This window comes from Staurois parvus, unplaced genomic scaffold (assembly GCF_062004578.1).
Source record: "Staurois parvus isolate SC_StPar_1 unplaced genomic scaffold, SC_StPar_1.0 ptg001768l, whole genome shotgun sequence".
In the NCBI taxonomy this organism is placed as follows: domain Eukaryota; kingdom Metazoa; phylum Chordata; class Amphibia; order Anura; family Ranidae; genus Staurois; species Staurois parvus.
In genome coordinates this window covers 41,927-53,195 of record NW_028319564.1, presented here as the reverse complement: position 1 = coordinate 53,195, position 11,269 = coordinate 41,927, and the positions used below count along the sequence as shown (strand labels likewise).

The 11,269-nt window shown below is 45.2% G+C and overlaps 1 protein-coding gene across 1 annotated transcript; it reads right to left on the bottom strand.

Annotated features, from left to right (window-relative positions):
* Window positions 1-1,179: 1,179 nt before the first annotated feature.
* CISH (cytokine inducible SH2 containing protein) lies at window positions 1,180-10,052 on the bottom strand. Its single transcript, XM_089663797.1, has 3 exons — window positions 9,820-10,052; window positions 5,454-5,701; window positions 1,180-2,137 (listed from the first exon to the last, which is right to left on the bottom strand). Exons 1-3 carry the CDS (start codon window positions 9,864-9,866, stop codon window positions 1,635-1,637), a joined length of 798 nt encoding a protein of 265 aa, XP_089519923.1. The 5' UTR covers window positions 9,867-10,052; the 3' UTR covers window positions 1,180-1,634.
* Window positions 10,053-11,269: the final 1,217 nt, after the last annotated feature.

Sequence of the window (11,269 nt, the reverse complement as noted above, 5' to 3'; positions counted from 1 at the left end):
AAATCAAACAACCCCCCCAGCCTATAACAAACCCTGAAAAAAAAAAATCAAACAACCCCCCCGGCCTATAACAAACCCTGAACAAAAAAAAAATCAAACAACCCCCCAGCCTAAAACAAACCATGAGAAAAAAAAAATCAAACAACCCCCCCAGCCTATAACAAACCCCCCAAAAAAAAAAAAATATCAGACAACCCCCCCAGCCTATAACAAACCCTGAAAACAAAAAACAAAAAAAATCAAACAACCCCCCCAGCCTATAACAAACCCTGAAAACAAAAAACAAAAAAAATCAAACAACCCCCCCAGCCTATAACAAACCCTGAAAAAAAAAAAAAAAAAAGAAAAAAAAAAAATCACACGACCCCCCCCCCCCAGCCTATAACAAACCCTGAAAACAAAAAACAAAAAAAATCAAACAACCCCCCCAGCCTATAACAAAATCTGAAAAAAAAAAAAATCAAACAACCCCTCCAGCCTATAACAAACCCTGAAAAAAAAAATCAAACACCCCCCCAGCCTATAACAAAATCTGAAAAAAAAAAATCAAACAACCCCCCCAGCCTATAACAAACCCTGAAAAAAAAATCAAACACCCCCCCAGCCTATAACAAACCCTGAAAAAAAAAAATCAAACAACCCCCCCCAGCCTATAACAAACCCTGAAAAAAAATCAAACCCCCCCCCCCAGCCTATAACAAACCCTGAAAACAAAAAACAAAAAAAATCAAACAACCCCCCCAGCCTATAACAAAATCTGAAAAAAAAAAATCAAACAACCCCCCCAGCCTAAAACAAACCTTGAAAAAAAAAAATCACACGACCCCCCCCAGCCTAAAACAAACCCTGAAAAAAAAAATCAAACAACCCCTCCAGCCTAAAACAAACCTTGAAGAAAAAAAAAAAAAAAAAAAAAAATCACACGACCCCCCCCAGCCTAAAACAAACCCTGTAAAAAACAAATCAAACGACCCCCCCAGCCTAAAACAAACCCTGTAAAAAACAAATCAAACGACCCCCCCAGCCTAAAACAAACCCTGTAAAAAAACAAATCAAACGACCCCCCCAGCCTAAAACAAACCCTGTAAAAAAACAAATCAAACGACCCCCCCAGCCTAAAACAAACCCTGTAAAAAACAAATCAAACGACCCCCCAGCATAAAACGACACGACAACAAATTTTATATCAAATCCTATTTATTGTCATCCAGGAAGGCGGCAGAGAAGCCGATTTGTTCCCATTCTGCCCCAATTATCAGCCGGAAGGTTTAGTGTTTCGGGCCGGAAAGTGGCCTCTGCCCAAGATGGCGGTCTGCGAGATTCAGATCTCTAGTTCCCCCGTGACGTAGATCCGGCGAAGACAGACCGCCAGTATGAAGCAGGTGACAAAAGTCGGTAATATCTGGCGTTTCGCCGCGGTCACTATTATAGTGACTACATCGGTGAACGCCGAGCAGTTCAGTTGGTGCCGCAGTCCGCTGCTGAGCAGTAATATTCATCTTTGGGCAGCTATCAGTGCTAGAAAAAGACGCCGGGTGCGGGCATTCATAATAAATATCAGGAATATTTACAGTCCATGTGTGGGAAGTATGTGTAGGAGAAAAAAAAAAAATGGAGTCCATCCCTGAAAACCATCAGAGCTTGAATGGGTACCTCTGTAGGTACTCCACCATCCTGCGCGGCAGCGGCAGCTCCGTCACCTCCATGCCGGGCGCCATGCTCCGGTTGATCTGCAGCCGGCACAGGTGCTGCAAGCTCGGGCTCTCTCCGCTTCGGTGCAAGGGCTGCAGGAGCTTAAGGTGGACGGCCGCGGGTTCCTTTAAGGGGCTCGGCTCGGGCGGCGGTTGGCTGGCGGGCTCTTTGGCGCCATCCGAGCTGCAGGACGAGACGTAGTGCTGGACCAGGCTGACCACGTCGGGGAAAGAGAGGATTCGCGGCTTGGACAGCCAGTTGGAGTCCAGTCGGAAGAGGCTGTCGGAATACTCGATACGAACGTTCGTGGGTCCGCGGTTAGTCCGAACCGACAGAGTGAAGAGGTAGCTCGGGTGGGTGCTGTCCCGCACCAGGAAAAATCCTTCCGGCATCTTCTGCAGCTTCTGCTTGGCTTCTGTGGCGGTGATGGAGCCCCAGTACCAACCTGGAAGGAGAGCGAAGCAAAGACGCGATTAGAAACATTGGCGCAAAACCTGATATTTTGTATCTTTTATTATTATTATTATTATTATTGTAAAATAAAACAAGCAGCGAGGATAGCAAAAAACTGGTATGATTAAAAAAAAATATGATTTTTTTTTTCCGAGGGGGGGAGGCAAGCTGTGATCAGTGAATTATCCCCCAGATCAATACAGCCCAATAATCTACACAAGCACCTGTATATTGATTGTAGATAAAATGTATATAAAATGAAGCAAGAAAAACAAAAAATTTCTGTCAGTTTTTTTTTTTTTTAAGAACTGTGATGAGTCAATTGAACTTTAGATCAAAAACCAATCTGTGATCAATCAATTGGCCTTCAGATCAAAAACCAATCTGTGATCAATCAATTGGCCTTGAGATCAAAAACCAATCTGTGATCAATCAATTGGCCTTGAGATCAAAAACCAATCTGTGATCAATCAATTGGCCTTGAGATCAAAAACCAATCTGTGATCAATCAATTGGCCTTCAGATCAAAAACCAATCTGTGATCAATCAATTGGCCTTAAGATCAAAAACCAATCTGTGATCAATCAATTGGCCTTGAGATCAAAAACCAATCTGTGATCAATCAATTGGCCTTGAGATCAAAAACCAATCTGTGATCAATCAATTGGCCTTGAGATCAAAAACCAATCTGTGATCAATCAATTGGCCTTGAGATCAAAAACCAATCTGTGATCAATCAATTGGCCTTGAGATCAAAAACCAATCTGTGATCAATCAATTGGCCTTGAGATCAAAAACCAATCTGTGATCAATCAATTGGCCTTGAGATCAAAAACCAATCTGTGATCAATCAATTGGCCTTCAGATCAAAAACCAATCTGCGATCAATCAATTGGCCTTCAGATCAAAAAACAAGTCCCTGTGGCGGAGCGCCTTCAGAGCAATACAGTTCAATATCTAAGTGTAAGAGATGAAAATAACAAACAATAAGTTAAATTTTTAAGAAAAATTTTTTTTGGTGGTGGGGGAGGGAGGGGGGGGGGCGGTTGCAAAAAAAAAACAAAAAACAATCTAGGATCAATGGAGATATACTTTAGATCAATACTGTCCAATAATCTATATAAAATAGTTTGATTACAGATATAATGAGGCCCTATAGCAGTGCGCCTTCAGAGCAATACAGATCAATAACCAAACTGTTAGCAATGAAAATCATATAAATTGATGAGTTCGTTTTTTTTTAACTTTTTTTTTTGGGGGGGGGGGGGGCGGGCAGGGGTTGCAAAAAGCAATCTGGGATCAATGAGTTGATCAATACTGACCAATATTTATATAAAACAGTTTGAATACAGATATAATGAGGCCCTTTAGTGGAGCTCCATCAGAGCAATACAGATCAATAATCTAAGTGTAAGCAATGAAAATAATCAATATTAATGTTATAAAAAACTTTTTTTGGGTGGGGGGGTTTGCGAAAAACAATCTGTTGATCAATACTGACCAATAACTTATATAAAACAGTTTGATTACAGATATAATGAGGCCCTTCCCTTTCGCGGTGCACAGATCAATACAGATCAATAACCAAACTGTGAGCACTGAAAATCACAAATAATTGATATGAGTTCAGTTAAAAAAAATATATTTTTTTTTTGGAGGGGGGGGGGGTGCAAAAAACCAATCTGGGATCAATAAGATCTCCTTCAGAGCAAAATAGATCAATAACCAAACTGTGAGCACTGAAAGTCATAACTGATATGAGTTCAGTTAAAAAAAAATATTTTTTTTGGGGGGGGTGCAAAAAACAACAACCTGGGATCAATAAGTTCTCATTCAGATCAATACTGACCAATAACCTATACAAAACAGTTTGATTAGCGATATAATGAGGCCCTTCCCATTAGCGGTGCGCTTTCAGATCAAAACCCAAACTGCGAGCGATGAAAATAACAGATATGAATTCAGTTAAAAAAAAATATAATTTTTTTTTGGGGGGGGGGTGCAAAAGAAAAAAAAAAAAAACAATCTGGGATCAATAAGTTCTCCTTCAGATCAATACAGATCAATAACCAAACTGTGAGCGATGAAAATCACAAATAATTAATATGAGTTCAATTAAAAAAAAAATTTTTTTTTTTTTGGGGGGGTGCAAAAAGCAATCTGGGATCAATAAGTTCTCCTTCAGATCAATAACCTATATAAAACAGCTTGATTACCGATATAATGAGGCCCTTCCTTTTAGCGGTGCGCCTTCAGATCAATAACCAAACTAAATAACAAAGAATTAATATGAGTTCAGTTAAAAAAATATATATTTTTTTGGGGGGGGGGTGCAAAAAACAATCTGGGATCAATAAGTTCTCCTTCAGATCAATAACCTATATAAAACAGCTTGATTACCGATATAATGAGGCCCTTCCTTTCAGCGGTGCGCCTTCAGATCAATAAATTAAATAACAAATAATTGATATGAGTTCAGTTCAAAAAAAATTTTTTTTTTTTGGGTGGGGGTGCAAAAAAACCAATCTGGGATCAATAAGTTATCCTTCAGATCAATAACCAAACTGTGAGCATTGAAAATAACAAATAATTGATATGAGTTCAGTTCCAAAAAAAATTTTTTTTTGGGTGGGGGTGCAAAAAAAAAAAAACAACCAATCTGGGATCAATACGTTCTCCTTCAAATCAATAATCAATATAAACCAACTACAGATCTAATGGGGCCCTTTATTGGTACAAATAAAATGGTCTGGAGATGACATTTCGGTCGCTGATGGCGGCTAATTGCCGGTCGCGCTGCCGCCGCCGCCCTGCCCTACGTCGTAAAAATGAATCCTCAAAAACATTTCCTGACTGTTGGAAAGTGTCAGTTTTATGTTTTGTATTCCTCATTAAAAAAAAAAAAAGCCACCCCACCCCCCTCCCCAGTTGTGGCGGGTCAGATTGCGGCGGCGGTGGATTTGATTGTGGTCGCGGAGTTTCTTGGAGTTTGGTGTGGCTGCGCAGGAGTACAGTGGAAGCGGCTTCCAGGGAAGTGATTCAATCTTTCTGGGTATTTCAGACGTCACGGCTGCTCGCTGCACATCTCGCCCCACGTGTCTGTTTTCTCAGAAATCCCGAATATTCCTCCCGGTATTCCCCGCAGAGATACGCAATTTCTATTGGATCTAATTATATCCTGAATCAGCCAAGCCGCTCCCCTCGCGCTTTTATTTCTTTTGTTGTTTTTTGTTTTTAACCCATTCACATCGTTAACACCGTCGCAAGAAAAAAAAAAAAACAACAACAGACGTTCCTGGGGGACTTACCGGATTCCCTCAAGTAGCAGAAAGTCCTGGCGATGCACAGCAGGTCCTCTTCGGGGTCCCTCTGCGCGGGAGGAGGAGCCACGCGAGGTTCGGCCGTCCTGGGTGGCAGCTCCGGCGAGCTCAGCGGCTGCTGCGTGGGGCAGGTCGGCGGGTTCAAGGGGTGCATGACTTGGTCGGCGGCAAACCCGGGGACCGCCACGCACGAAGAAGGTCGGCAGCCCCTCTGATCCGCCAGCAGGCTCTGTGGACTGAAGGTAGAGAGGAAAAAAAAATAGGGTGACGTCATGAGGCGGGCGATGTACAGTGGGTCGCAGCGACAGAGACAAAGGCGACAAATACAGAAAAGGAAACAAATGTAACAATTGCAACATTCTCACATGACCCAAAATTGTAACATTCAGCGTACACATGGGGGCGGGTGACCCACAAAGACGCAGCGGGTCACCGCGACAGTTTAAAAATCAGGGCGACAAATACATAAAAGGAAATAAATGCAACAATTGCAACATTCTCACAGGATCCCAAATTGTAACATTCTATAGGCTGAAGGTAGAAAAAAGACATTATAGGGAGGGTGACGTCATGAGGTGGGCAACCTGCAGATGGGGTGTGAGGTCACCGCGACAGTTTAGAGACAAAGGCAACAAATACAGAAAAGGAAACAAATGTAACAATTGCAACATTCTCACATGACCCAAAATTGTAACATTCAGCGTACACATGGGGGCGGGTGACCCGCAAAGACGCAGCGGGTCACCGCGACAGTTTAAAAATCAGGGCGACAAATACAGAAAAGGAAATAAATGTAACAATTGCAACATTCTCACATGATCCCAAATTGTAACATTCAGCGTACACATGGGGGCGGGTGACCCGCAAAGACGCAGCGGGTCACCGCGACAGTTTAAAAATGAGGGCGACAAATACATAAAAGGAAATAAATGCAACAATTGCAACATTCTTACAGGATCCCAAATTGTAACATTCTATAGGCTGAAGGTAGAAAAAAGACATTATAGGGAGGGTGACGTCATGAGGTGGGCAACCTGCAGATGGGGTGTGAGGTCACCGCGACAGTTTAGAGACAAAGGCGACAAATACAGAAAAGGAAACAAATGTAACAATTGCAACATTCTCACGTGACCCAAAATTGTAACATTCAGCGTACACATAGGGGCGGGTGACCCACAAAGACGCAGCGGGTCACCGCGACAGTTTAAAAATTAGGGCGACAAATACAGAAAAGGAAACAAATGCAACAATTGCAACAAGTGCAACATTCTCACATGATCCCAAATTGTAACATTCAGCGTACACATGGGGGCGGGTGACCCGCAATGACACAGCGGGTCACCGCGACAGTTTAAAAAGGAGGGCGACAAATACAGAAAAGGAAACAAATGCAACAATTGCAACATTCTTACAGGATCCCAAATTGTAACAGTCTATAGGCGGAAGGTAGAAAAAAAAGACATTATAGGGAGGGTGACGTCATGAGACAAGCGAAGTACAGACGGGGCGAGTGACCCACAAAGACGCAGCAGGTCGCAGTGACAAAGGCCACAAATACAGAAAAGGAAACAAATGTAACAAATACAACAATTGCAACATTCTCACAGGATCCCCAATTGTAACATTCTATAGACTGAAGCTAGAAAACAAGACGTTACCGGGAAGGTGACGTCATGAGATGGGGGGGGGGGCGAGCGACCCGCAAAGTCGGAAACACGCAGCAGGTCACCGCGACAGTTTAGAGGCAAGGGCCGACGCAAACAGAAAAGGAAACAAAGGTCACAAATGCAACAATCGCAACATTCTCACATGATCCCGAATTGTAACATTCTATAGACTGAAGCTAGAAAAAAAGACATTCTAGAGAGGGTGACGTCATGAGACAAGCGAGGTACAGACGGGGCGAGTGACCTGTAAAGACGCAGCAGGTCGCAGCGACAATTTAAAGACAAAAGGCCACAAATACAGAAAAGGAAACAAATGTAACAATTGCAACTTTCTCACATGATCCCAAATTGTAACATTCTATAGACTGAAGCTAGAAAAAAAAAAAAAAAAAAAGACGTTACAGGGAAGGTGACGTCATGAGATGGGGGGGGGGGCGAGCGACCCGCAAAGTCGGAAAGACGCAGCAGGTCACCGCGATGGTTTAGAGATAAGGGGCGACGCAAACAGAAAAGGAAACAAATGCAACATTCTCACAGGATCCCAAATTGTAACATTCTATAGACTGAAGGTAGAAAAAAAAGACATTATAGGGAGAGTGACATCATGAGACAAGTGAGGTACAGACGGGGCGGGTGATGTCATGAGATGGGGGGGGGGGGAGCGACCCGCAAAGTCGGAAAGACGCTGCAGGTCACCGCAATGGTTTAGAGACAAGGGGTGATGCATACCGAAAAGCAAACAAAGGTCGCAAATGTAACAATTGCAACATTCTCACATGATCCCCAATTGTAACATTCTATAGACTGAAGCTAGAAAGAAAATTAAAAAGGAATTTAAAGGGAAGGTGATGTCATGAGACAAGCGAGGTACAGATGGGGCGAGTGACCCGCAAAGAGGCAGCAGGTCGCAGAAACAGTTGATAAAGGCCACAAATACAGAAAAGGAAACAAATGTAACAATTGCAACATTCTCACAGGATCCCCAATTGTAACATTCTATAGACTGAAGCTAGAAAGAAAATTAAAAGGACGTTACAGGGAAGGTGACGTCATGAGACAAGTGAGGTACAGATGGGGCGAGTGACCCGCAAAGAGGCAGCAGGTCGCAGAAACAGTTGATAAAGGCCACAAATACAGAAAAGGAAACAAATGTAACAATTGCAACATTCTCACATGATCCCCAATTGTAACATTCTATAGACTGAAGCTAGAAAGAAAATTAAAAGGACGTTACAGGGAAGGTGACGTCATGAGACAAGCGAGGTACAGACGGGGCGAGTGACCCGCAAAGTCGCAGCAACAGTTGACAAAGGCCACAAATACAGAAAAGGAAACAAATGTAACAAATGCAACATTCTCACAGGATCCCAAATTTTAACATTCTATAGACTGAAGGTAGAAAATAGACATTATAGGGAGGGTGACGTCATAAGATGGGGGGGGGGCGAGCGACCTGCAAAGTCGGAAAGACACAGCAGGTCACCGCGACGGTTTAGAGACAAGGGGCGACGCAAACAGAAAAGCAAACAAAGGTCCAAAATTTAACAATCGCAACATTCTCACAGGATCCCGAATTGTAACATTCTGTAGACTAAAGCTAGAAAACAAGACATTACCGGGAAGGTGACGTCATGAGATGGGGGGGCGAGCGACCCGCAAAGACGCAGCGACAGTTGACAAAGGCCACAAATACAGAAAAGGAAACAAATGCAACAATCGCAACATTCTCTCATGATTCCGAATTGTAACATTCTATAGACTGAAGCTAGAAAACAAGACGTTACAGGGAAGGTGATGTCATGGGATGGGGGGGCGAGCGACCCGCAAAGTCGGAAAGACGCAGCAGGTCACCGCGACGGTTTAGAGACGAGGGGCGACACATACCGAAAAGCAAACAAAGGTCACAAATGCAACAATCGCAACATTCTCACATGATCCCAAATTGTAACATTCTAAAGACTGAAAGTAGAAAAAAAAAGACATTACAGGGAAGGTGACGTCATGAGACGGGTGACGTCATGAGATGGGGGGTGTGAGAGCGACTCGCAAAGTCGGAAAGACGCAGCAGGTCACCGCGACGGTTTAGAGACGAGGGGCGACACATACCGAAAAGCAAACAAACAAAGGTCACAAATGCAACAATCGCAACATTCTCACAGGATCCAAAATTGTAACATTCTAAAGACTGAAGGTAGAAAAAAAAGACATTACAGGGAAGGTGACGTCATGAGACGGGTGACGTCATGAGATGGGGGGGGGGGTGCGAGCGACCCGCAAAGTCGGAAAGACGCAGCAGGTCACTGCGACGGTTTAGAGACGAGGGGCGACGCGAATAAAAGCAAACAAAGGTCACAAATGCAACAATCGCAACATTCTCACATGATCCCGAATTGTAACATTCTATAGACTAAAGCTAGAAAACAAGACATTACCGGGAAGGTGATGTCATGAGATGGGGGGGGGGCGAGCGACCCGCAAAGTCGGAAAGACGCAGCAGGTCACCGCGACGGTTTAGAGACGAGGGGCGACACATACCGAAAAGCAAACAAACAAAGGTCACAAATGCAACAATCGCAACATTCTCAGGTGATTCCGAACACACATTGCATGGAAAAGAAACACGCCAGCGTCACATATCGCCATCCGCACGGGTTTTTGTCGCCGTGGAGTCGCGGCGCGCGTCTTACCCTCTCACACAAAGAATCATATCCGTCCACGAAGAACGAAAAGGCATAGGTCTCTCGCGGAGAAGCTGGCGGAATTCACAGTCGTCTCGGGGGGGGGGGGGAATCGTTCTTTTTTCAGGTTAGCTGGAGGTGACGGGGAGGGCGAGCTGACACAGTCCTTTCTCTCGGCAGCGCAGCGAGCGTCTGTGACCGTGCGTCGTCGCGCTCTCACTATATATAGAAGGGTGTGTGTCAGTATGCTGCCCCAATCTGAACAGCAGAACTAAGCTCATATATTTCCAAGAACTTTCCAGGAAAACTGGGCTGGGCCATGCAAATCCACCAATGGCGGGGGGGCAGGAGGAGGCGGCGGTCTGGTGGCTGGGCTCAGCCCTGGGAGGAGCCCGGTGCAGCCTGCTTGTCCTCAGACGCAGGGGTGAGCGCAGCTGCCAGCCTGCAGGATGCGCCCGAGGCTTTTCCACGCCGCCCGGTTTATTAATTGCATTTTAACGCACACAAAAAAAAAAATCTCTGCGCGTCGTCTGGAGCGCAGCTGCACCGCGGTGTCTGCAAACAACCGGTGACCCCATCGACTTCCTGGAAAATCTACATTTGCTGCGACGGCGTCCGCGCTACACGTACACTGAGGAACGCATGGCGGCGATATTATTACTGGGATGCAGGGGCGGACTGACTGAGCACTCGGGCACTGCCTAAGGGCCCGGGGTCAGTAGGGGGCCCCATGAGATGCCCCTGGTACCTTTCATTGGCTTTTTCATAGGCTTTTTTGGGTGTGGGCGAGGACACAGGGGCCCCATGATCCCCTATTGCCCGGGGGCCCCATGAGTTGTCAGTCCGCCCCTGCTGGTATTATGATACAGGCAGGGGCGGACTGACCATTTGGAAACTCGCCCAGTGCCCGAGGGCCCTGGGTCAGTAGGGGGCCCCATGAGATGCCCCTGGTACCTTTTTCATAGGCTTTTTTAAGTTTGGGCAAAGACACAGGGGCCCCATGATTCCCTATTGCCTGGGGGCCCCATGAGTTGTCAGTCCACCCCTGCTGGTATTATGATGCAGGCAGGGGCGGACTGACCATTTGGAAACTCGGGCACTGCCCGAGGGCCCGGGGTCAGTAGGGGGCCCCATGAGATGCCCCTGGTACCTTTTTCATAGGCTTTTTTCAGTTTGGGCAAGGACACAGGGGCCCCATGATCCCCTATTGCCCGGGGGCCCCATGAGTTGTCAGTCCACCCCTGCTGGTATTATGATGCAGGATTTATACAGCGCCAGCAGTTTGCGCAGCGCTTTACAAACATAGAGGGAGGCAGTGCAGCCGCAATACGGCACAAGAGCTTACAATCTAAAGAGGTTCCTTTAAGGGCTTGTTCATAGGTATGGCAGGTCTTCTGAACCTCTGAAAAGCAATTTGCGTCGGATCGTTTTTCAGAGGCGTGATGTCTTTGATCCCTGA

Excerpts from the sequence above, each read along its gene's own strand:
- CISH (XM_089663797.1), bottom strand. The coding sequence starts at position 9,866 with ATGCCTTTTCGTTCTTCGTGGACGGATATGATTCTTTGTGTGAGAGG. Across the intron at positions 5,702-9,819 it reads ATGATTCTTTGTGTGAGAGG|TCCACAGAGCCTGCTGGCGG; the intron begins GTAAGACGCGCG and ends CTCTACCTTCAG. Across the intron at positions 2,138-5,453 it reads CTGCTACTTGAGGGAATCCG|GTTGGTACTGGGGCTCCATC; the intron begins GTAAGTCCCCCA and ends CTCTCCTTCCAG.